At 37.7% G+C, this 24,909-nt stretch overlaps 3 protein-coding genes and 5 long non-coding RNA genes across 13 annotated transcripts; 4 read left to right on the forward strand and 4 right to left on the reverse strand.

Moving 5' to 3' along the window:
• Positions 1-5: 5 nt before the first annotated feature.
• On the reverse strand, positions 6-18,591 carry LOC130688150 (uncharacterized). Of its 2 annotated transcripts, none has more exons than XR_009421220.1 (7): positions 18,475-18,591; positions 2,131-2,346; positions 1,955-2,072; positions 1,685-1,869; positions 1,493-1,576; positions 309-395; positions 6-182 (listed from the first exon to the last, which is right to left on the reverse strand). It is a non-coding gene; the product is annotated as an uncharacterized LOC130688150 (long non-coding RNA). The 2 variants fall into 2 exon arrangements; XR_009000342.2 differs by having other exon boundaries at positions 1,685-1,902.
• Positions 2,909-4,824, forward strand: LOC130688146 (putative ankyrin repeat protein RF_0381). The gene is made up of 3 exons (XM_057511129.2): positions 2,909-3,466; positions 3,532-3,656; positions 3,718-4,824. Exons 1-3 carry the CDS (start codon positions 2,962-2,964, stop codon positions 4,663-4,665), a joined length of 1,578 nt encoding a protein of 525 aa, XP_057367112.1. The 5' UTR covers positions 2,909-2,961; the 3' UTR covers positions 4,666-4,824.
• On the reverse strand, positions 6,451-12,830 carry LOC130688148 (uncharacterized). 2 transcript variants are annotated; one of them, XR_009000338.2, is made up of 11 exons: positions 12,338-12,830; positions 8,958-9,048; positions 8,647-8,871; positions 8,362-8,513; positions 8,218-8,270; positions 8,037-8,150; positions 7,827-7,899; positions 7,297-7,665; positions 6,891-7,133; positions 6,697-6,808; positions 6,451-6,582 (listed from the first exon to the last, which is right to left on the reverse strand). It is a non-coding gene; the product is annotated as an uncharacterized LOC130688148 (long non-coding RNA). The 2 variants fall into 2 exon arrangements; XR_009000337.2 differs by having other exon boundaries at positions 7,988-8,150.
• LOC130688149 (uncharacterized) lies at positions 9,739-11,489 on the forward strand. Of its 2 annotated transcripts, XR_009000341.2 has the most exons (6): positions 9,739-10,000; positions 10,064-10,194; positions 10,372-10,460; positions 10,521-10,750; positions 10,819-10,943; positions 11,010-11,489. It is a non-coding gene; the product is annotated as an uncharacterized LOC130688149 (long non-coding RNA). The 2 variants fall into 2 exon arrangements; XR_009000340.2 differs by having other exon boundaries at positions 10,064-10,460.
• Positions 13,603-17,597, reverse strand: LOC130688147 (uncharacterized). Its single transcript, XR_009421224.1, has 8 exons — positions 17,389-17,597; positions 17,214-17,315; positions 17,057-17,146; positions 14,808-15,555; positions 14,464-14,735; positions 14,167-14,374; positions 13,889-14,081; positions 13,603-13,823 (listed from the first exon to the last, which is right to left on the reverse strand). It is a non-coding gene; the product is annotated as an uncharacterized LOC130688147 (long non-coding RNA).
• On the forward strand, positions 14,703-16,719 carry LOC130688145 (uncharacterized). Its single transcript, XM_057511127.2, has 4 exons — positions 14,703-15,005; positions 15,075-15,586; positions 15,654-15,769; positions 15,857-16,719. The coding sequence occupies exons 1-4, from the start codon at positions 14,800-14,802 to the stop codon at positions 16,646-16,648; spliced, it is 1,626 nt and encodes a 541-aa protein (XP_057367110.1). The 5' UTR covers positions 14,703-14,799; the 3' UTR covers positions 16,649-16,719.
• Positions 18,592-19,904: 1,313 nt separating the features above from the next.
• On the reverse strand, positions 19,905-24,285 carry LOC130688157 (uncharacterized). Its single transcript, XR_009000351.2, has 3 exons — positions 23,764-24,285; positions 20,244-20,378; positions 19,905-20,158 (listed from the first exon to the last, which is right to left on the reverse strand). It is a non-coding gene; the product is annotated as an uncharacterized LOC130688157 (long non-coding RNA).
• Positions 20,819-22,985, forward strand: LOC130688156 (serine/threonine-protein kinase/endoribonuclease IRE1-like). Of its 3 annotated transcripts, XM_057511134.2 has the most exons (4): positions 20,819-21,310; positions 21,391-21,899; positions 21,966-22,090; positions 22,158-22,985. In XM_057511134.2, exons 1-4 carry the CDS (start codon positions 21,075-21,077, stop codon positions 22,548-22,550), a joined length of 1,263 nt encoding a protein of 420 aa, XP_057367117.1. In that variant the 5' UTR covers positions 20,819-21,074; the 3' UTR covers positions 22,551-22,985. The 3 variants fall into 3 exon arrangements, with proteins under 3 accessions (XP_057367117.1, XP_057367115.1, XP_057367118.1); XM_057511132.2 differs by having other exon boundaries at positions 21,391-22,090; XM_057511135.2 differs by having other exon boundaries at positions 20,819-21,035; positions 21,391-22,090.
• Positions 24,286-24,909: the final 624 nt, after the last annotated feature.

Consider the following 24,909-nt stretch of genomic DNA (forward strand, 5'->3'; position numbering starts at 1 on the left):
CTTGCAGGAAATGGATTACGTAACACATAACGTATCTTTCTTGAAACGAGCAAAACTTAAATCAATTACGTATCTTAAGCATGGTACAGACAAATTCGCCAGTGACGACGTCAGCCATGTTGAATATCCTTTTTTTCCTACCCCTTCCGGTAACAACCACCTACAATGGCGCCAAACTGAACCTAATGAAATAAATAAAAAATTTGGTAATTAAAATGGTTTGCATTTAAAAGTACTGAATAAAAATAACAAGATTTAACCTAATTACATCATCAGAGTTTTTGAAAAGATGCTTCCCAAATTTGTACCTGTTTCGTAAGGGACTGAAACCAATTTTTGGGGTTAGGGGTCAGGGATAACTCCTCCCATTTTGTTTGACACGTTGACAGTGCCATCTAGGATTAATAATTTAAAGCATTAAATTTCAAAAAACTTGCGGGCCTTTTTCTATAAAAACAAATGCAAAATACGTAAAAAACTACACAAGTTTCTATGTCATCGAATCGTTCAAGTATAAAAGCAAATGATTTTCGATTGCACACATAATGAATTCCAAAACAGAACTTTTCCTATTATCAAATCTATCAAATAGAATGCGAAAGTGACCAAAATGATTGTTCCAACATCACACCAATGAAATGCCCTATAGCAACGATATGCATAAAAAGGCAATAAACTGGCTGTACTATCATTCACCTACACTCTTCCAACCTCGTTATCGATGTGGAACAAGGCTGGCAGTGGCCCGTATCATCGATTCGTCCATTCCGAATCGGAATAAACAGGTAAAGCGGGGAATGGAAGAGCACGTAATCGATTCATGTAATGCGAAAACCTTTGCTATTTTGCGAGAAAATAAAAATGTTTCGCCAAAATGAAAGAATGATTTCCATTTGCTATACAGTTTTTGAAACAAATTGGCATTCTAACGACCAAAGGGAAAGAAAGAAGAAACAATAATATTTAGAAAAAGGCATAGCAAAAGAGTGGATATGTTAAAAGCGTGTGGCCGCCAAAACAAACAGGTAAAGATAAGCGGATAGTATACGATATTTTGTTGTTAAGCGGTCGGTAAACTGATAACCAATCTATAATTTACGTGCAGGGTTGCATTCCCTTCAGTATTGTTGAACAACATCCTCGAAAAGGGAATATATCCGATTGCAGAGGAAGTAAAGGTAAAATTTGACTGGAATTTGAAAAATTTGATTGGACGAAATCATAAAACTCATGGACAAGGCAGTTCTTGCCCAGAGTTAATGAATCGAAAATACAACGCCCCTCCCGGCCCTCTTTCACTTTGCGAATTTCCATTTGTAAGTTATCCACATCTTATTTGTTGTGTAGTTTCATGCACGCAAATTTCGCGTAACCCCAATAAACGCGGACGTCACGAAGTTTGTGTAAAACACGCAGAATATGAGACGACGCAATTGCAATTGCTCACAAAGTGAATCTATAAATATTGAAATGTAACTGAAATTGCGTTTACCTTGTCTCCTTTAGGTGAATTTGTTGAATATTGGCGCCAATACCAGTTCCCAAATATGTCCTTGCTGGCCGTAAAATGTTTGATCTCCACATTATGTACATTGAATGACATGGCCATAGAAAAGATACAAACAGATATTCAAGTTAGTATTCAATTGCAGTTTAGTTTCAAAGTGTCTTGAAGAATTCAAACCTTCGTTGTCGAACGATGAAGGTGTCCGCACATATATGCTGTAGCTCTTCAGATTCTGACGGCGCGAATGGTTCCGTCGCATAGTCCAGGGCATCGGAAATTAATCACGATGATCGGGGAAATTGACTGTCTCGGTTCTTCCCTAGTTGCGTTGCTAATCTCCCAAACGTTAGACTTTAGCCGAACTAGAAAACGTAACTCCAATTGAACTGAAACATCTAAAAGACGAAAGGTATAATAGCACACGCTATACAGATAAGCAATAATTACCGCAGATGATTGTACTTTGCCCTCTTGTATTGGTGGGTAAAAGTCACATTTTTCTGCCTATGTTCGTCACGCAAATCCCTTTCTGTATTTAGAAAGCGTAAAAATCCACAGCAGTTGCCTTCGTGATCAAATTGTTAGTACAGAAATCTGATAAACGTTAACTAAAGCAATCAAACCACTGATTCGGCATCACAGCTGCTAATTGTCCACCAGAGGGACTGGTATTGAAGGGAACCATTCGAGAGCCACTGGTCGTCTGCTTTTATTAAACACAACAAGAAATGGATGCAGGATAAACGCACTTTGGCTGTTTTAGTGATGTATTTAACATACCTGTTGATAATACCAAGTCGATTCTTAGCCTGTGATGTACCTCACTGACGAAAAGGAGCCTGAAGAAGTACACAACGAAAAACAATAATAAATAAATAAGTAACAAAAATTAAAGATCTTTCATTTACAGTAAAGAGCCAAGGGCAACAGTTACAGACCATACTTCATCACTGGCTATGTAAAACACGATTTATTGATAAACGTAGGAAATTGATTTTACAGCTGATAGTGATTATCTTACTCGTCGTTCAAGATTAGGTGATATCAACTAACGGCGTTGGCCACTTGCTAGCTTGGACTAAAAGTACGCAACCGCTTCAGCGCCGTTCGGAAACTTAAACATTCCACAACTTTCTGTTTAACGTATTTGAAAAATATGGAAGAGAAGAAAATCACGTTCGACCGCAGTGCTCTTTTAGGACAAACTCTTTTTAGCTCCGTTTATAAAGGGGAATTTAATGGCTGCCCAGTCGCAGTAAAAAGAGTTCTCCTGCACCAATCCAATGGAAACGAAGAAAAATTTATGCTCAAGTTAGATCACCGAAATATCGTACAACTTTTCCATTGCGAAAGTGACGACGACTTTAGGAAACTATTTATTTTTAATACCCAAAAGCAAAACGTACGGCATAACGCAGTTTGTCTCTTTCTTACGGTATTACAGGTATTATGCAATGGAAATGTGTGACGCCACTTTGGATCAGCTGTTTCTGGATCCGGATAATCCCAAAAAATACAAAGGACGTATCCCACCTTTCATTGACATTTTCCAACAGCTAGCTACTGGCCTGGCATACATTCATTCAAAGCAATTAACTCATCGCGACATTAAACCGAATAACGTTCTAATTAAGCGACGTCCTGGCCAAGATGAAGAGGCAATAATCAAATGGGCTGATTTTGGATTGTCCAAAAAGGTTACCGAACGGGGATCATACACTTTGACTACAATAAAGGGAACCGAAAACTGGTACGCCCCGGAGGTGTTAAACTTATTCTTGAACAAAAATAAAAAAAAAGAGGATAAAGAGGCAGAAAAGAAAAGAGGCACCGTCAAAAGCGATGTGTTTGTCCTAGGCCTCGTTTTCGGTTACATTTTCTTGGAGGGAGAACATCTATACGGTTCGAAGGAAGAAATTCACGAAAACATAATTAGAAAAGATCCGGTGAATATGAAGAGTAATCCCAAGTTACTTCCATTCTATTTTACTCTTCTATTGATGAACACTTTCACTTAATTCTAGAAATTGATAGCGAGCTGCGAAAGTATTATGAGGATGACTTACTAACGAAAATGTTGGAACACGATCCAGAAAAAAGAATGAATTCGACAGAAGTCGTCAATCAACTGGCATCCATTAAGAATAAAGTAATATTTTTTGTAAGTGAGGAATTAACAAAGTAAACAATTGTGAATTTCACCAATTTAGTTGACTGAAAAAGAAACAAAATTTCGACAACTTTTTGCTGGTTACACTTCGGCTGATCTAGTTGGAAGAATCAACGACTTAATTCGCCTTAGAATCGATGTGAATGCAAAGGGCAAATATGGTGAGAATATGCTCCATTATTTGTGTGAATGGAATTCAAGCCCAAATTTAATTGACGCCATTCAGCTCTTAATCCAACTGGGAATCGATGTGAATGCAAAGGACAAAAGGGGAAAGAATGTGCTCCATTATTTGTGTAAATCAAGTTCAAGCCCAAATTTAATTAAAGCCATTCAACTCTTAATCCAACTGGGAATTGATGTGAATGCAAAAGACTCTGTTTGGGAACGGAATGCGCTCCATTATTTGTGTAGACGGAATTCAAGCCTAAATTTAATGGACGCCATTCAACTCTTAATCCAACTAGGAATTGATGTGAATGCACGGGACAAATTGGAAATGACTGCGCTCCATTATTTGTGTGGATCACATTCAAGCCCACATTTAATTGACGCCATTCAACTCTTAATCCCACTGGGAATTGATGTGAATGTAAAGGACGATCGTGGATGGAATGCGCTCCATTATTTGTGTAGAGAGAATTCAAGCCCAAATTTAACTGACGCCATTCAACTATTAAACCAACTGGGAATTGATGTGAATGCAAAGGACGATGATGGAATGAATGCGCTCCATCATTTGTCTGAATCAAATTCAAGCCCAAATTTAATTGACGCCATTCAACTTTTAATAGAACTGGGAATTGATGTGAATGCAAAGGACAATGATGGAAGGAATGCGCTCCATTATTTGCGCAAACCAAGTCCATGGTCAAATTTAAATGACACTCAACCAGCCATTCAACTCTTAATCCAACTGGAAATTGATGTGAATCCAACGGACAATTTTGAAAACGATGCTCGAACTTATGTACGCTATGAAGATTAGCAACAAGGGAAAAATCGGGAAAAAAAGCCGACGCAATATTTCGTGATTGAATCATAACTCGTTCCTAGGCGATGCAATGCACTTTAACGACGGAAAATTAAAACATGGCGACTATCGCACACTCGGAATTCTTTTGTCATTTACCCCTAGAAAAATCAAATTTCCCGCTTTCTTGACTGTATTGCACAGGCCGACGGACTTTCAAAAATAAAAAAAATGATTACATCGCCGTAGTGTTGTCAATTGATTATCCCTTTAGCCATGTTGATTGCGATTCATTCGACAATTTATAAATTCTATGTGGGCAAACGACTTTAAAATAAGAGAAAGTATCAAAGGATACAGATTTAGCAAATTGAAAAAGTTGTAGTTCACATCAACAACACAGCCATTTAATAATAAGATTAGTTAAATCCTCCTACTATATATTATACTATCCTGTCCATTTGTTTTTAGCCAAATCATCTGCTTGTATACAATTGATTTTACCATTTTTTAAACGAGTAGACATCTACCACAAAAAGGCCACTTTTTCTGGTGACTTTCAAAAGTTTGGGAAAATAAAATGTGAAAAATCAATCAAATGAAGTTGGCAAGAAAGAGTGATTGTTCTTCAAACGATTCTGCCAAGCCAGCTGTTTCCCCATTTCTGACAAAAACGCAGGCCACTTGCATTGTTCGTCAGTTCGAGCAATGCAATGTCAATGATACCCCTCACTATTGCGCCATCGAAGCAGAAATGGCGAAACATGGCCTAAAAAAAAGGACTGGAAGGCAAGGCCAGCCATAGATGGGTGGAAAAATACAGTATCAGTGCATTCTCACACTGCATCATTTTCAAGGATCTCTCGCAAATCAATGAAAGAAAAAAAGAAACGGTTACAATTTGAAAAAAATCACAGCCAAATAACTGGGAGAGGTTGAGATTTTAGGCCCTTCTAAGATGGCATTGTACGATGGCACAAGCCAAACGAAAGCAAAAAAGTTATGTTAAAACTAACCTGTAGAAAGAGCAGACAACTTTCTTCGTTGTGAATTGCATCCAAACGCAGCACAGCCATCGATGAACTATCTTGTTTACACTGGGCGATTGGGTCGTGGTTGCTGCTTTCCCGTCGAGGGCACCAATTCTCAATCCGCTGACCGTCTCAATAGCCAGTCCACACATTGTTCAGCAGCACTTCATCCAGGGTGTCCATTGCCTCAAGTTACACTTAATACATAATCTAATTTGAACACTTAATTGTTTGTCAGCCAATTGTGACTGAAATTTTTTGTTTTCAACACTGAAACCCTTACAATACGGAAACAGGAAGTGATACGAGTAGAAAGCGACACGTAACACATCCTTTGTGGATGTCAGTTAAAATGGCAATGATGAAACCGATCAGTTGGTGGGCGCAATTTGGCGCTTTTCTTACCCCAACGCCAGCTCCTTGACAGCATTGCCAACACACGCTATGAACCAAATAAAACAATTAATCGGAAAAAGATGGCGATGGAAATATGAAATGTTGCATTGAATTTCATATTGGGAAATGAATTTGAATTTAGAATTTCGAATGATTAAGAAAATCTTATGATCAGTTAACTATTTGGCATCAACCATCAAAACGTTTCGTCTTAGCTGTGAAAACTGTCGATGATAGTCGACCTGAAGGTGGATCACGTACTATCATTTTTCATCTATACACTACCAACTAAGCATACAATACTATAATTACTAAAGAAGTCATGAAATTTATGCAACGGTTTAAGTAAAGTCTTGTGGTATCTTACACAAAGGACTGCAGAATCCGAATGCAACTCCCAGTGACACTCAATAAATCATGGCAAAATCAAAGCCGAGATGTGGACTAGGATGTGGTGGTACGCGTTGATAACAGCCTGAAGACCCATTCTTGCTCGTAATTAGACCTGACAAGTTGTTAACAACACACACAACGTGATTAATCTTCCCTATAGCAAATAAAGTAATCTACGATTTTAAAAGTCGATCACAAACTAGAGATGACGTAACAGCTACTTCACCTGTATTAACCAATCCAGTCCTACGTACATGATTAGTCCTGTACTGATATATTGACACAAGTGTGTTGACTAGCATCCAAGTGCTGATAAATTTTGAACCCGCCAAAGTTATCTGTCCAATACAAAAGGAATTACGTTAATAAGGCACATGCGTACAACAAACACGTAAGATCCACTTTCTTCCATCTCCTTACCTAGAAATCAACAGTTTACCAGCAAATGTTTGACACGTTGAAGTTGTGTCATAAAGCGGTGATGCAGCCGTCGAGGAGAAATCAGTAAACGTCCTAGGCGATGCAATAGCTGGTTACTTGTGTTCCACGTTCGTTTTCCTGTTGTGTGCTTTTAAATTGCTTTCAACCAATGGATTACCTCGAACAAACAGCAACAACAATTAACTGGCAATCATGTAAGAAAGTTTGTTCTTTCCATTTCACCTAGAATACAAAAAATAAAAACATTTTATTAATTATTTTGTAAAGAATGAATTTATTTCACTTTTGGAGAATAAAATATTGCAACTGGAAAACAGAGACAAACGATTAGAGGCTCTGGAGTTAAAGGTTCAACAACACGTAAGCATCTCAATTGATTTCTTACATAAATAAAACTGAATTAGTAATGTGTTACATTACTATTCCCATCAGGCTGAAGTTCGAGAAGCTTTGACATCCAAAGTTATTGAACTGGAGGCCAAAGTACAGCAACAACAACAGCTGTTAGAAGTGCTGCATAAAATATTGCAACTGAAAAACAGAGACAAACGATTGGAGGCTCTGGAGTTTAAGGTTCAACAACATGTAAGCATCACAATTGATTGGTTGCATAAATAAAGCTGAATTACTATTGTGTTACATTATTTCTATCAGGCTGAAATTCGAGAAGCTTTGATATACAAAGTTATTGGGACAAATTCATGAAGGCTGCTCGATGCCATGAAATGTCCACGCAACCACCCGTTTAAAAAACCTGAATCGATACGTGGAAAATACAACGACTATTCATTAAAATAGCAATAAAAACATGGCATTAATAAGAGCTCAGTATCCTGATTGACATCATAGCCCCATGGGCTGACAGTCATTTGCTTAAAACATCACAGCTCAAAAATTATTTATGCCACAGATTACCTGAGCCATGCCCTGAATGGAACCTTAAAAATGGAAGCAGGTAAATGGAAAGCGCCATTAACCCATGCCCGTCCTATAAAAAAAAATAAAACAATTACACAAACTAGAAGACACAGCTCGCACAGTTATGAAACAGAAACACCAATGAGGGTTATTTATACCAGTTTCACAGCAGAGCCGTAGAAAGAGTGCATCATAGAAATAAATCACCTAAAGATGTAGCATGGAAGCAGCTAACAAAACTGCCACACATAAATTTCCTGATTCAGCAACTACGGAACACCCAAGGATTCCACACAAGACCATGTGTAAGCACACATAAGCCTTAAAAAAACAAAGTATGAAATTAAGCTAATGGCCACATATTTTAAATATAAAAGATTGGCTTTACCACTCATGAAGTCTGGATCACGAACTCGTACACAATCGGGAACTGCATCACATCTATAATTAATTACATATATGAACATTTTACACAGAGTTTACAAATTGTTATTTCTAACTTGAAAATGAAACCATTATAAAACTTTTAAACCTGTAAACAGGATCAGGAACAAACTATCCACGTCTTTCAAATAAGCACCATCGACATTCAGCATGTGTAAAACGGTGGTCAGACGGCTTTAAATACTTTTTTTGTTACCCCTTCTCCTTTTCTTTTCATGTAAATTAGACGTTGCCTAATTGCTTCAAAAGTTACAAAAAAACGGAAAATTAACTTAAAAATACTTCTTTTAAAGAATTTATAAAGCTCTTTGAAAACCTCGTATTTTTGAAAGAAAATAGAAAAAAAATATGTACTATTTCTCTAAGTATTTACATGATTCTGATGGCTTTGATGTCAAATGTTTCATTGGCTGTAATGCTGTTGTTCGAAAGTACACGACAATGAGTTGTCAATCTGCTATTCATGCTTCATCAGCTCTTCCTAAATGTTTTCTTTGGTGAATGAAATGGAAGCCTTTCCTGTTGTGACTTACTTCAATATAATGGTAGATCTTGTACGTACATCAAATGACTTAATCCCAATCCAAGTCACAGACAACTGCAAATATTGACAACAGAAATGAATGAGCTACAAACTTTGTGAATTACATGGGATTTGCTGAGCCAGAAAGCAATCATATTTACTGTATTTTTCTTTAAGCTGATTTCAGCACACAAGATTCATCTTCCGGTGTTCCAATGGATGTACGTACTGGATGAAGGTCTCATCTACACCCTAGGATGAAAAATTGAAACAACACAGAAATTATTTAATAGAGAAATTTGTCTTTGGTGTTTTGATGGAAAGGAAGTGTTGCCCATTTTAGTTTTTTCTATCAATAAAACCCATCTACGTTACGTCACGATTAATGCAGTTCCTTTCGTCGAAAATCGACTAACTGAATTAGTTGAATGTTCGATCGTGAATTTAAAACAGGGACCGTCTCCTGCTGAGAAGGAGAAGCAAAAAAAAAACAACAACAACAAAAAAAACGTAACAAGCGAAATGGGGGTTGGTGGAGCCACGTAGTGATCGATACGGATAGTGGAACATTTCCAGTGATGAATACATGAAGATAAACACATTGTTTCCATGGTAATACAGAGATAATGAATACATCTATAACCAAAATGGCAACCTACTTCATATCCAAAAATCCTCAAATGGAAAATTATAACGAAAAAAATATATATATTTAAAAGCAAGGAAAGGATGATAGAAATTTTAAATTTCTAATATAGAGTCAATGGTGGGAAACGGAGTGCCATACTTGTTCAGGATCGAAAAGTCCATCATTATTTTCCGTTGTTCTCGAATTTTTGTGCAAGAGACTCATTATTTCACAACTGATAAGTCTGGCCAGCTGATAACACAGTATTGCGTGGCGTTACCAACTACGTAAAGGCGTTGGTCATTGAAGTGGGTCTGAAAAGGAAGCCATTGCCACAAAGTCATTCGAAAACTGTACAGTTATTCAGTATTTGGTGAATATCGAAAATATGGCGGATGATTTAGCTCAAATGTTTGAACGATATTTACGATTACCTGACGTTAAAGCGAAAAGAGTGAAAAGAGTTGTTCGAGCACATCGTGTCGACAAAAAAAAAGAATTAAAAAAAGCTTTGCTAAAGTTCTATCCGCGAATCATCGACAAACTTGTTCGCTGTGAAAGTGACCAGGACTATATGTAGGATATATCTTATTATTTTAAATCGTAATACAATATCAACAATGATTTTATTTTGTTTAGTTCTCTTTTTACAAGGTACTTTGGATCGGACTCATATTGGGCCACTTCAGGTTGGTGGCGCTTGAAGCTTGCCCGAATAGATTTCGATTATTCCCGAAAATACAAGAGACGCATGCCACATCAGATAAATGGTTTGCTTCAATTAGCTTCTGGTCTCGAATACATCCATTCAAATAATTTAGCTCATGGAGACATCAAACCAGAAAATGTCCTGATAGCAAAAATAAGTTTTTTGTTCCAACCACCCCTTCTCTCCTCTACTATAACGATATTGTTTAATGATTAAAAGAGTTGATTGCTTTATTTAGAAACGGATGGCAATTTACGCGATTTTTACGTGAATTACCTATTGGAAAACATGTTGGACAAAGTTTTCATTCAATTACACCCGATCATGGTATAATGAATTTAAAGCAATTCGAACAATCACATGCACATGTCAATTTATTTGATTTAGCTCACTAGGAAAGAAAAAAATTGCTTGAATTGTGTGGGCGTGATTCGCCATTGGATCTAACGGGAAAACTCAAAAAATATATTCAGTTCGGAATTAACGTGAACGCAAAGGACGCAAAGGAGTCCTAGGCCTCGTCTTCGGTTACATTTTCTTGAAGGGTGAACATCTATTCGGTTCAAAAGAAGAAATTCACGATAACGTAATTAGAAAAGATCCGGTGAATCTGAAGAGTAATCCCAATTTTACTACCATACTATTTAACTCTTATATTTATGAACACTTGGTTGCTTAATTCTAGAAATTGATGGCGAATTGTTCAAATATTATGAGGATGGTTTACTACGGAAAATGTTGGAATACGATCCGCGGAAAAGAATCGATTCGGATGAAGTCGTCGAACAACTGGAATCCATTAAGAATAAAGTAATATTATTTTTTTTGTAAGTAAGGAAGTAGCAACCTAGACAATCGCAAATTTCTCCAATATAGTTGAGTGAAAAAGAAGAAGAATTTCGCCAGCTTTGTGCTGAGGACTCATCGCCTGATCTACTTGGAAGAATCAACGACTTCATTCACCTTGGAATCGATGTGAATGCAATGGACAAAAACGGACGGAATGCGCTCCATCATTTGTGTGCAGAAAATTCAAGCCCAAATTTAATTGACGCCATTCAACTCTTAATCCAACTGGGAATTGATGTGATATCCAATCGTCACGATGCACGAACTTTTTTAGCCTATAACTATAAGATTAGTAACAAGAACGAAATCCTAAAACTACTCGACGAAGCACTTGTTAAAATCAAAACTCGTTTTTAGCAGTTGCGCTTTGATGACGGAAAACAAAAAAAGGCGGCTGCCTCACATTATCTGTTCTTTTATATTTCACCACTACCAAATTCAAATTTCCCGCTTTTTTGGTTGTTTACACAAGCTAAATAACTTTTAAAATACAAGTATGACTGCATCGCCGTTGAGTGTTGCCAATTCAAATTGTCAACGCGTGTAGTTGCTTCATTCTCTTCGAGGGCGCCAAATGATTCTCGATCAGCTGACCATCTTGCCATCGCCGTTTTCCCTTTTCCTCTATAGTCAATCATAAATTAAGTGGTGCACTATGTGAATAAGAGCCAGACTACGGATCGTTCACTATCAATTCATCCGCGTGGTACACTACTTCAAGTTACACTTGGCACATCTGATTTTGTTGCCTGCTAACAAAGTCTAAAATTCTTTTTTTTTTTACACTAAAGTTAAACTGTGCGAGTGCAAACCGTACCACATCCTGAGATGAATGTTAGAAGGCGACTCTAGTAAAATGATTACATCGGCATAATTCATTGAACAAGTAAATTCAAGAGAAACTGTAAACATTCCCGAGTCGAGCAACCATTTTGATCATTTTCTATTTGGTCGGAATCTGATTGCACGAGGATGCGCGCTCGATGTAATCAAACTCTTAATCGATAACGGAATCGACGTGAATGAAAATTGCAATCGTTAACTAAATGCGCTTATGTACTTGTGTTGCAATAAAACAACCACAAATTTAACCAGCGCAATGGAAACACTAATCGAACTGGGGATCGACGTCCGCGCTGAACGTCGAGATGAGCGTAAGAGCGCCCATCTCGGATTTGGAGAGAGGGCGCTTCACTTTTTGTGAGATGATAACTATGCAAGCTCAAACTAATTGAAAGCAATCAGGTTACTAACCAAAAAGCCAAAAAAAAATTATGAAAAAACTAAAGCGTTCTTGAATGACCTCTGGCAGGAGAACGAATCAAGTAAATGAAAATAAAACTGGCACAACTCACCAGATGTGGGTTTTAAGACTTTCTGGAAGTGGCCATCAAACATTCACAAATTCGATCTTGTTGATAATGTAGAAGTGATCGGCAATTCCAATAGTGTATGTCAACTTCACTACACTGCTTGACTCACACAACTATCGACCACATGACACACGAAGTTGTTCGCTGGCTGTTCGTTTCACAAATGGTTTACGATTCACTCCAAAAATTCGTTTGACGAAATTTGAATTACATAATGTCACTTGTTCTCAAGATCAAATTTCACCTGAAATTTGCACAATCGAAATGGCAGTAGCGTGGATTACAGCAGATACACGCAGATACGGAGCTCACAAACCACGTTTCTTTCAAAGTAATAAAGCATACTGAAACGGGAGCTCATTTCTGTAACCCCAAGATAACAACGACAACAACTGTTTCATTTTCATATCTATAACTCATCGTGTGCTTGTGAAAAAAAAAAACCAAAATCCAAAATGTTAAAAAAATTTCCCAACTGCAAAGGACCGGCCTTGTTTCTGCAGCAACTTCACTTGGATGAATGTGCGAATTCCAAAATGGCCACTGTGTAAAAGAAGAGGGTAAGGGTTCGAAAACACGTTGCCATCATTTTTTTGTTTTTGTTTTAATGTTAGTTCTTTTTTTATTTTTGTTTTTGCTTTTCAGGTTTTTTTCCTTTAATATATTTATTTTAACATCGATTTAGTTTCCGTCTTTTTTCTTTTTTTAGGAAATTTGGACAACTTGGCAAATGGTACTCGGAAAATATGGCGTGCGGACATCAAACCAACTGACAGTCAATCGAAAATTGCTACTACTATTGCTAACACTGAATTATAATATAATTTTAATTTATTTATAAGTTGGTAGTATTTATAACAATTTGTAATATTTCTGATGTTCAACCCAGTTTCTATGGCTCTGTTAAGATTTTAATAAATTGTATAATTTAAATTTTCACGTTTTTTTTTCTTCTCATTTCCTTGAAAAATTTTCCTTTTTCATTACCGATTGATTTTTAGCTTCGGCCACTTTTTCTTCAATCTTTACCTGTTTTTTGTTTAACACAACAGGAAACCTTTGATTTACTTATTAGTGCTCGCCTCTGCTTGCAAAGACGTAAACAACATTGTTGAAATACTTCATCAATGTGTAATTAAAACTTAACTGACTTTGGACCTTTTGGAGACTCAGCAGTTGATTAATTTAGGAGAGAACAAGATGCAAAAGAATGTGAAGACAAAGATTGACTTTTATTCCGTGTTGGCAAGAATTTTTGTGTCTGTAATTGATAATTCAACTCCGTGCGAAGTGGAAGGAACAGTCACATTGCACCTGGGGCGTTTCACGCTTGTTTTACTTCCCTCCAGCTTCAATGCAGCCATTAGAGCTTCAACTTCAGGAACACGTGTCATTTGTACGAACAAATACAAACTCATTTGAATCTCCGAGGAAGATTTTGCATTGTCGGTGCACCATGAAGCGTTTACTAGATAGGAAATGGTGCAACCATCAAGGTAAATGTCAAATGAATTTTTGTTTACTTTTTCTTACCTGCTAAAGTTGAAGAGTCTTCCATAATTCTTTGTTCGGATACTGCACTGCAATTGGTTGTTTCAGCATCGATAGATGTCCGACCACATTTTTTATTTTGCCATTTTATTTTATGTGACCTTGAAAATGTAATTTGTCGAGGAGCTAAGGTAAATTCTCACTGGCTGCTTGCATGCTGCACGCAAATCCATTCCTAAATCGAAAAAAGCGTTAAAATCCACAACGGTTCCTTACAAATGGTGGCACAAAAATTATGGCCAAAAGTAAAATAAAACAACCTTGCCACTTGTCCGAGACCGCAGCAGCCCATTATCCACTAGGGTGAAGACTGAATGGACCATTCGAGAGCCACTAGACTGGATGACAAATGGTGATAACGGAAGTGTACCCATCAACAAAGACGAAAATGTCCCGCAATGTTGGTCGGACTAACGTCCAAAATTGGGTAACATGCTACGGGGAATAGCTTTACAGTTAGCATCCGTCCTAGAAAGTAACAACAATTAAATAAAAATAAAATTATTATTATAAGAAAAACTGTGAAAAAGATAGCGATTCGCCAAAATAAAATCTACCTGTCTACCGCTACGGATGACAATCGCATCAGCTGAGAATCTTGTTCCAATGGAAAATCAATTTCCAGTGTAAACACGCCACTTAATAATTGTTTAAGCACGCACGATAGATAGGCAGTTTGTTCAGTATTTATCTGTAACTGTTTCAGCGACGGATGTAGCCTTGATAACAAGCGACGGACGTTGCCTTGATAACAAGCGCAAGGATTGCACTTGCTCTAGCTTCATTATCACTTGTAAAGACGTCAATGGTCGGAATTCAGCGGGAAGACCTGCGGTCGAAACATTTTTCTTTACTTGATCTTTGTTTTTGTTTTTGTCATAAAAACAAATGACATGGCTACCTCGTATGATGGAAAAGTTCCACTGGGACAAGGCGGCTACGGCTCAGTTTTTCCTGGTACATTCGAAGGCCGTGAAGTGGCTGTCAAAAGAGTTGAAGTGTATCGTCTTGGCAACAACAACGAAGAAGAAATTCTAAAACAATTAAATCATCCGAATATCGTCAAACTCTTCCACTGTGAAGTCGATGCCAATTTCAAGTTAGATTCTTTACTTACGCTTAAGGTTTTTATAATCACTTTTCTTCTTCACTGTTAATTTTATGAAAGGTATTTTTATCTGGAACGCTGTGCTGCTTCGTTAGATCAAGTGTTTCTACATCCAGACGACCCTAAAAAATACAAAGGACCTAAATTACCATACCATTACCGCATTTTCTCTCAGTTAGCATCAGGCCTTGAGCACATCCACTCCAAAAACGTAACCCATCGAGACATTAAACCAGAAAACGTTCTCATCTTCGTGGATTCTACTGACCAATGCGATGAGCCGATAATCAAATGGGCCGACTTTGGACTCTCCAAGCCCGTCAATGAGCGGGGCACGTACACGTTGAGTGGAGTAAGAGGAACCCGTAATTGGTACGCCCCCGAGTTGTTGAAATGTCCCCATAACGCACAAGCACAAGCAGCGGAGGGGCACCGAGGCACCATCAAAAGTGATGTTTTTGCTCTAGGCCTCGTCTTCGGTTACCTTCTCCTCAACGGGCAACATCCGTACGGTGGTTCTGAAGATGAAATTCGTAAAAATCTAATGAAAACGAAAACGATTAAATTCAAGGGTGGTATTCGTTAAATAACAATCACAATAACAAATCGATTATACCTAAACACCGATTTTTTTAACAGGCATTTATCACTTACACTACGCTTATGATTTAATGAAGAAAATGTTGGACCACGAACCCATAAATAGAATTACATCATCCGACGTCGTTAAACAATTGGCATTGAAAAAGTATAAGGTAATCGTAACGACATCTGTAAGCGTTACCTAACGCAAGTCATCCATTCTTAACAATTCATTTCTACATGCAAACTAAACCATTTAGATTGATGGGCAAGAAAAGGAATTTTTCAAACTGTGTGCGAATGAAAATGTGGCATCGAATCTCAACGAGAAACTTGACGATTTCATTCGAAAGGGAATCAACGTAAATGCAAACGACAAGCACGGGTGCAACGCGCTTCACATTTTGTGCGAAAACAATTCAAAGGAAAACTTAACGGCCGCTATGAAACTTTTGATCCAACGTGGAATTGACATTAATGCAAAGAATGATTGCGGAAACAACGCCCTTCATGTTCTATGCGAGTTCAATTCAAGCGAACATCTTTTGGACGCAATCAAATGTTTGATCCAACACGGAATCAATGCGAATGACAAGAATGCATTTGATGAGAATGCCCTTCATATTTTATGTAGGCACAATTCAAACGTAAACTTGTACAACGCAATCAAACTCCTAGTTGACAGCGGAATCGATGCAAACGATAAAGATGACGACGGCCAGAACGCACTTCATTTAATATGCAAAAACAATTCGAGTGAAAATTTACTCGAAACAACTGAGCTTTTGATCCAGTTAGGGGTAGATGTGAACGCACAGGACGCAGACGAATGGAACGCTCTTCATTATTTGTGTAAACATAATTCCAGCGAAAAATTAATGGAAACAATTGAACTCGTAATCCAACACGGAATCGATAAGGCACCTGGTGGTATTGACGCGCTGTCTCTCCTTCGCGACAATGACAGTCAACAAAATGTCGATGACATTATAAACTACTTCCGCACGACCGTCCCGTTGGCTCCCAATGAGATAAACATGGACCAAATTTGATCGACATTTTCCGTCTGGCAATGAATGCCCACTTTACACTTGTCATAAAACAGGGGCTGTAACGTGTTTACATAGACAATACACATGGTTTTAAATCTTGTACCGAGTTTTCCCATTCAGCGATGAACAAACTGCTATAGCATTTCAACTGGTACAACTAGAATAAGACGAACTGATGTCTACACGGAAAAATGTCTCACGCAATTTCTCTTTTAGCTTCCGATTTTGTTTTCCGCACGCCATCCCTTTAGAAACTAAACATCGCCGATTTTACAAGCTGCTCTAATTGATAAACGAACCAGCAGAGGTGAATTCTGGTAAAACGCTGTTGAAACGGATTCCGCTACGATGATTACGTAAACGTTGCGTTGGCGGGTGCAATCGAAATCAAATTTTGAAAATCCTTACCTGAAAACACGACGGAGACGCTCACGGAAAGGACGTGGTAGACTGGGCGTCAACCGATCCGGCACACTTTCGTACTGTTTGGCTTCATTTCTTGAAAATAGAGAAAAATCATCGTGTTTCACATCTTTATTGTCATTCAATAGTTGGTGTAAATTACCTTGCGTTCTCTCCGACACAGTTGTCCGTACTATATACGATTCTCCTCATTATAGCCAGTTTTTTTTTCTTTTCAGCTCCAGTAAGTGGCGTGTCAGAAGAACTGCAGCAGACAAGAATTAAATTTCATGAGTCAAAGTTGGATCTATGCCATAGATGAAATAAAATCGACATACCACAGGTGCGGGGCCACAGCTACCAATAATGCGCAAGAGATGCGGCTGAATGGAGCATTCCAGAGGCAATGGGCAGGAAGTGAAAAGAAAAAAGAAAAGTGCAACGATAGGCTGAATGCGCTCCTTTATTTGTGTCGAAACAAAAACACAAAAAATTTTATCGGCGCAATGAAAACACTGATCGAACTGGGAATCGACGTCAACGCAACGAACAGATACGGAGAGAATGCGCTTCACTTTTAGAGCGGTGAAAACTATGCCAGCTCAAACTCATTGGAAGCAATCAGACTATTAATCCAACAGAATATTTGCGTCGTACCCAATGGCAATGACCCACGATCTACTTTACGCAAAAATAATGCAATAAACAATAAGAAAGAAATTCTAAAACTCCTCGACGACGCTGCGCTTGCCCAGGGACGGATTTGACAAAGATACTAATCTTGAACGATCACTTGCCCCAAAACATGGCCTAGGGCAGATCGATTCTCCTATTCGTTGTCATGTGTTCGTCATTTTAATCATTTAAGAGAAAAAATGTATGCGAGATAAAGAACCCTTGCAATAAATCACGTTGAAAAATATGTGGAATCAACATTTAATCCATAGAATTCTGTGAAACTGAAACTCGTCATGCCCCGACCCGACCCTTTCGTGGACCCATTGCAAACTGTACCAAACATTTGTACGTCGTTGCCCTTAGGTGATGAATGCTTCACAAAAGAGGGGTGACGAGAAACAAAAGCTGCAAAGACTATGAGAAACAACATCTGCATGCTTCAGCTAAGAGAGTGAACTGCTATGTTTATCGAAAACAAATACTCGGGACCAACGGTTTTCGTATAAACTCTAGTACGAGGGGAGTGCTATTGCCAACGATTTCATAAAGTAACCATAATTGAATGGAAACGATGTAAACGACTGATACTCGGAAAAGGGCAGGGTAGTAAAAACAAAATTGAAAAGAAAACACCAGGAATGCAAAGCTAAAAAAAATAATAATAATTTAAAAATTAAAGCGTTCTTGAATAAACGTTGTGAGAAGAACGAGTAAACGTAAATGAAAAGAAAAATGGCATAACTCACCAGATATGGGTTTTAAGACTTTTTGGACGTGGCCATCAAACATTCACAAATGTGATTTTGTTCATATCTAGTAGTGATTGGCACCGCCTCTGCAATGGATATCGACTTGTAAACGGAGACGAAGGGAATGAAACAGTGGCCTAAAACAAAAAATGTCGAATGTAATCGTCAGCAACTGTTTGTCAGGTGATCAGAAATAATCGTGCCTCAGGGAAACACATTAGACAAATTTAGGTAATACTAACAAAGAAGAGTTTCGTATAGTATATAATGATGAAATTACAAATAGAAACCACCCGCACAAAAATCGACTGCGTCGCACACAAAATTGTTCACTGGCTGTTCACCTCGCGACTGGTTTACGATTCACTCAAAAAATTCGTTTGACGAAATTTAAACTACAAATGTCACTTGTTCTTAAGATCAAATTTCACCTGAAATTTGCACAATCGAAATGGCAGTGGCGTGGCTTACAGCAGATACACGCAGATAAGGAGCTCACAAACCACGTTTCTTTCAAAGTAATAAAGGACACTAAAAAAAAAATAGTTCATTGGCTGTAACCACAAGATAACGCAGACAACATCTATTTCATTTTCATATCTATAACTCATCAGTTAATAGTGAAAGAATAAAAAATACAAAATATTTCGAAAATTACCCAACTGCAAGGGTACGGACATGTCTCCGCAGCAACTTCAGATGGATGAATGTGCGAATTTCAAAATGGCCACCGGGTAGAAGAAGAGAGTAAGGGTTCGCAAGCACGTTGCCATCATTTTTTAGTTTTTTTTTCAATATTAGTTCTTTTATTATTTTTGCGTATGTTGATCAGTTTTTTTAATTTGATGTATTTATTTGAATTTTGATTTCCTTTTTTTTTTTCTTCCTCGGATATTTTGACAACTTGGCAAACGATACCTTGTGAGTTGTGACAAAGGTTCGTAAAACATGGAATGCGGACATCGAAACAACTGACAGTCGAATCTTACCACTATTATTGCTAACACTGAATTGTAATATAACATTAATAAATTTACAATTTTCTATTATTAATACTAATTTGTAATACGTCCAAAGTTCAACTCAGTTTCCATGGCTCTGATAAAATTTACAGAAATTACATAAATTAAATTTTCGCGTTTTCTTTTTATCTTCTCTGTTGCTTGAAAAAAATTTCCAAAACAAATAAAAAAATTTTTATTAAATTTTTTAAAGTTTTTTTTTTTTTAACATATCAGGTAATCTTTGATTTCCTAAAAAGTGCTAGTGTTTGCTGGGCAAGATGTAAACAACATGAATGTGTAACTACAACGAAAATGACCGTGGACCTTTCGGAGACGCAGCAGCAGTCGATCGTTCACAAAAATCCATTCCTAAACAGAAAAATCGTTAAAATCCACAACAGTTTCTTTCAAAATGGTAGCATGAAAAATATGGCCAAAAGTAAAGATAAAACAACCTGGTCACTAGTCCGAAACCACAGCTGCCCATTATCCACTAGAGACGGCTGAATAATGAAGGTGTCCGCACATGTGTACTGTAGCTCTTCACATTCGGATGACGCGATTGCTTCCGTCGCATAGTCCAGGGAATCGGAAATAAATCACGATGAACGCGGAAATAACTGTCTCGATTCTTCCCTAGTAATGTTGGTAATGCCCAATACGGTACTTTGGTCGACCTAGAAAACGTAATTCCAAGTCAACTGAAACATGTTCAACACGAAAGGTATAATAGCACACGCTATACAGATAAGCAATAATTACCGCATTTGATTTTACGTTAGCCTGCCGTGTTGGTGGGTACCAGTCACACTTTTCTTCCTGCGTTCGTCACACAAATCCATTCCTGCATTTAGAAGGCGTTTGAAATTCACAGCAATTCCTTTCAGAAATTGTTTACTAGAAAATACAGAGCAAAAACAAAGAATTAAAAAAACATAATTTCTTCATGCTCAGTTTCCAGCACAAATTTCAATACTAAAAATAAACAGCGATGGCAAAAATATGGATTGCAATTAAAGTGAATGAGATTCACACATACGCAGTTGGTTACATGGCCAGGCAAAAGTACAGGCAATACAAATTTACGCTCCCCGCGGCAAATGATATCGAGAGGATTGCCTAGCGTAATAACAATGATTTAACCAAGTGTAGGCGTGAAGATTCTACTGTATCAAGTGCAAAAAAAAAAAAAAAGTTCAGAGTTTCTTATTTTCTCTATCTCGAATCGTTGAGCAAGAGACACATTTCACTACTGATAAACCTGGCCTGTGACGTTGTGCGGTTCGAGATAAAACGAGATATCAACTAAGGGCGTTGGTCATTTGTGTAGATCTAGAAGGGCGCCATCGAAACAACGTCAATCGAAAACTTAACATTGTGGAACTATTCAGTTATACAGTAGTTGGGGAGTATCGAAAATATAGCGGATGATTTGAGTCACGTGTTCGAAGGAAAGTTCGGAGTTCGTGATGTTGAAACGAAAAGAGTTTCAGTAACATTGTGTTCACAACAATAAAAAAGAACCTGGACGTGGACTGGGAATGCTGGTCACGAGTGCGTTACATTTTTTGCTTAAAAAAAAATAAGAAAAAGATGAAATTTATGTTCGACCACAAAAAAACCATAGGGGAAGGTGCCTTTGGTACGGTATACAAAGGGAAGTTATGGTATAGTTCTAGTATGATATTAAAAGGGTACGGAAGTCGTGAAGTGGCAGTAAAAAGAGTTGAACTGCGTCACGTGGACAAAAGAAAAGAAGAAGCAATGCTTAAGTTAAATCATACAAACATCGTCAGACTTTTTCAATGTGAAAAGGACAACGACTTTAGGTATGACATTTTTATCCTGGTTTAAGATAACAATATGATTTCAAATTTGATTTTTTTTTGTTTTCGTTGCCGTGTTAAAGGTACTACGTATTGGAACTATGTGACGCTTCTTTATATCAACTTTTCCTGAAGTCGGATGATCCCAAAAAATACAACGGTCGTATGCCACGTGAAATCGAAGTCTTCCATCAATTAGCTACGGGCCTGGCATACATCCATTCAAAGAAATTAATTCATAGAGACATCAAACCGAGCACCATCCTCATTATGCGAAAGCCTGGAAAATATGACGAGATAATAATGAAATGGTCTGATTTTGGACTGACCAAATCCATAAACAAAAAGAGATATCATTTATGGCCTGGCGTGAGAGAAACCAGTAACTGGTACGCACCCGAAGTGCTGCAAAAACTCATCGAAGGAGAAAGGGCGGAAAACGAAGAGTTTTCGGGCACAGGCGTCAAGAGCGATGTGTTTTGCCTCGGCCTCGTCTTCGGTTACATTTTTTTAAAGGGAGAACATCTGTTCGGTTCACGTGACAAAGACATTTACCATAACATAATGGGAAAACATCCGGTGAATATGAAGAGTAATCCCAATTTACTTCCATACTATATTACTCTTCCATTTATGAACACTTGGTTGCTAATACTAGATATTGATGTCGAATTGCGCAAATATTATGAGGATGACTTACTAACGAAAATGTTGGAATACGATCAGAAAAAAAGAATGAATTCGGCAGAGGTTGTCGAACAACTGGAATCCATCAAGAATAAAGTAATATTATTTTTTTTTGTAAGTTAGGAAGTAGCAATCCAGACAATCGCAAAATTCTCCAATTTAGTTGACTGAAAAAGAAAAAGAATTTTTCCTACTTTGTGCCGGTGACTCTTCGCCTGATCTAGTTGGAAAAATCAACGACTTCATTCGCCTTGGAGTCGATGTGAAGGCAAAGGACGATGATGGAATGAATGCGCTTCATCATTTGTGTAAATCAAATTCAAGCCCAGATTTAATCGACGCCATTCAACTCTTAATCCCACTGGGAATTGATGTGAATGCAAAAGACAATTCGGGAAGGAATGCACTCCATTATTTATGTAGATCAAATTCAAGTCCAAATTTAATTGACGCTATTCAACTCTTAATCCAACTGGGAATGGATGTGAATGCAAAAGATGGAAGGGGGCAGAATGCGTCCATTTGTTGTGCGAGTCAAATTCAAGCCCAAATTTAATTGACGCCATTCAACTCTTAATCCAACTGGGAAATCGTGTCATATCCAAAGACCACAACGCACGAACTTTTTTACTCCGTAACCGTAGGATTAAGAACAAGGACGAAATCCTAAAACTACTCGACGAAGCACTGTTGTAATCTGAGCTCGCTGCTAGGCGATGCAATGCGCTTTGATGACGGAAAACTAAAATAGGCAACTGTATCCCATTCTGTATTCTTTTATCTTTTACCGCTACAAAATTCAAATTTCCCACTTTCGTCACTGTTTTTACACATGTTCAATAACTTCACTTTTAATATACAAATATGACTACATCGCCATTGAGGGTTGTCAATTCATTATCTCTTTAGCAAAATTGATTGCTCCTCATTCGACAACTTGAAAATTGAGAAGAACAATGACGCAATAAAATGAATAAAAGTATGTAACTCACATCAACAGCACAGCCATTTAATAATTCAAGTATTTAAATGACTTTTTAAAATCCCAATATTATAAGTTTATCCATTTGTTTTTAGCCAAATTTTCTGCTTAGATTCAATTGCGTTCATGGTTTTTTAAAAGAGCATACACATGTCGAAAAGACGAGAAAATGACACTTTTCCTGGTATGGCCTTCAAATATTTGGGAAAACAAAAACCAAAAATTTATCAAATGCAGTCGGCAAGAAAGAGAGACAGCCCTTCAAACGATTTTGCCAGGCCATTTGATGATTGGGAAAGCAGCGAATCTTTCCATTTCATTCATGCCAGTTCGAGCAGTACGGTATCAACAATAGCCCACCATCCCTCCCTCTATGACGCCATCGAGGAAAAAGTCGAACAACCATTTTGATCATTTTCTATTTGATCTGAATCTGATTGCACGAGGATATCAATTATACCAACTTTGTGTTCGTTACTAAAATACATATTTGTAAAACACTTATTTACTTGTGTTGAAAAAAAAACAACCACAAATTTTACCAGCGCAATGGAAACACTAATCGAACTGGGGATCGCCGTCCGCGCAATGAATGTCGAGATGAACGTAAGAGCGCCCATCTCGGATTTGGAGAGGGCGCTCCTTTTTTAGTAAGGTGAAAACTATGCAAGCTCAAACTAATTGAAAGTAATCAAAAAGCCAAAAAATTACGAAAAAACTAAAGCGTTCTTGACTGACTTCTGAGAGAAGGAGTCAAGTAAATCAAAAGAAAACTGGCACAACTCACCACATGTGGGTTCTAAGATTTTCTGGAAGTGGCCCTCAAACATACACCAATGCGATCTTTTTCATAATCTAGACGTGATCGGCAATTCCTGTAGTGGATTTCAATATCATTACAATAGTCGGCCCACACAAAAATCGGCCGCATGGCACACGAAGGTGTTCGCTGGCTGTTCACTTCATAACTTGTTTACAATTCACTTAAATTGTTCGTTTGACGAAATTTAAACTACATCATGCATCATTTGTTCACAAAATCAAATTTCACCTGATATTTGAGCAATCGTAATGGCAGTGGCGTGGATTACAACATATACACGCAGATAGCGAGCTCACAAAGCACGTTTCATTCACAGTTCTACAGCATACTGAAACAACGGGAGTTCATTGTCTGTAACCACATAACGACGACAACAACTGTTTCATTTTCATGTCTATAACTCATCAATTACTTGTGAAAAAATAAGTACAAAATACAAAATATTTCAAAAATTCCGCGACTGAAAGAAAACGGCCTTGTTTCAACAGCAACATCAGATTGATGAATGTGCGAATTCCAAAATGGCCACCATGAAGAAGAAGAGAGTAAGGATTCGCAAACACGTTGCCATCATTGTTTTGTTTTTTTCATTATTAGTTCTTTTATTATTTTTGCTTTTTTTTTCCGTGGTTATAATTTCGTGTATTTATTTGAATTTTGGTTTCATTTTTCTTCTTTTTCTCTTCTTCGGATATTTTGACAATTTGGCAAACGATACCATGTGATTGTGACCATGGCCTACTATAATCACGGCCTGTCAACGCTCAATACCCCCAGCGCCTAAAACTGCATTGCCAGAGGGGCGTAATACCCCAAATTGAATTCCACTTTCCACAGCATGATTCCACCCATTCTGATTTCCTTCATTTTTGCTACTGATTGGCAATGGGAGAAAGGTACTACCGGCGTAGTACCTCCACCAGAATTCCACTTTCCACAGCCTCTTTCCACTTACTTTAATTGTGTATTTGTTACCAAACAGTGGAAAGTGGAGCTCGAAATCTAACAACGTGGCCTACACCAACTACTCCAGACGCCTGAGTGGTCAACTTGCACATCCTGAGTCCTGATACCAGACTGTAGTGGCAGTAGTGTCGATGTGTGCAATTA

This window comes from Daphnia carinata, chromosome 6 (assembly GCF_022539665.2).
Source record: "Daphnia carinata strain CSIRO-1 chromosome 6, CSIRO_AGI_Dcar_HiC_V3, whole genome shotgun sequence".
NCBI classification, from domain to species: Eukaryota; Metazoa; Arthropoda; class Branchiopoda; order Diplostraca; family Daphniidae; genus Daphnia; species Daphnia carinata.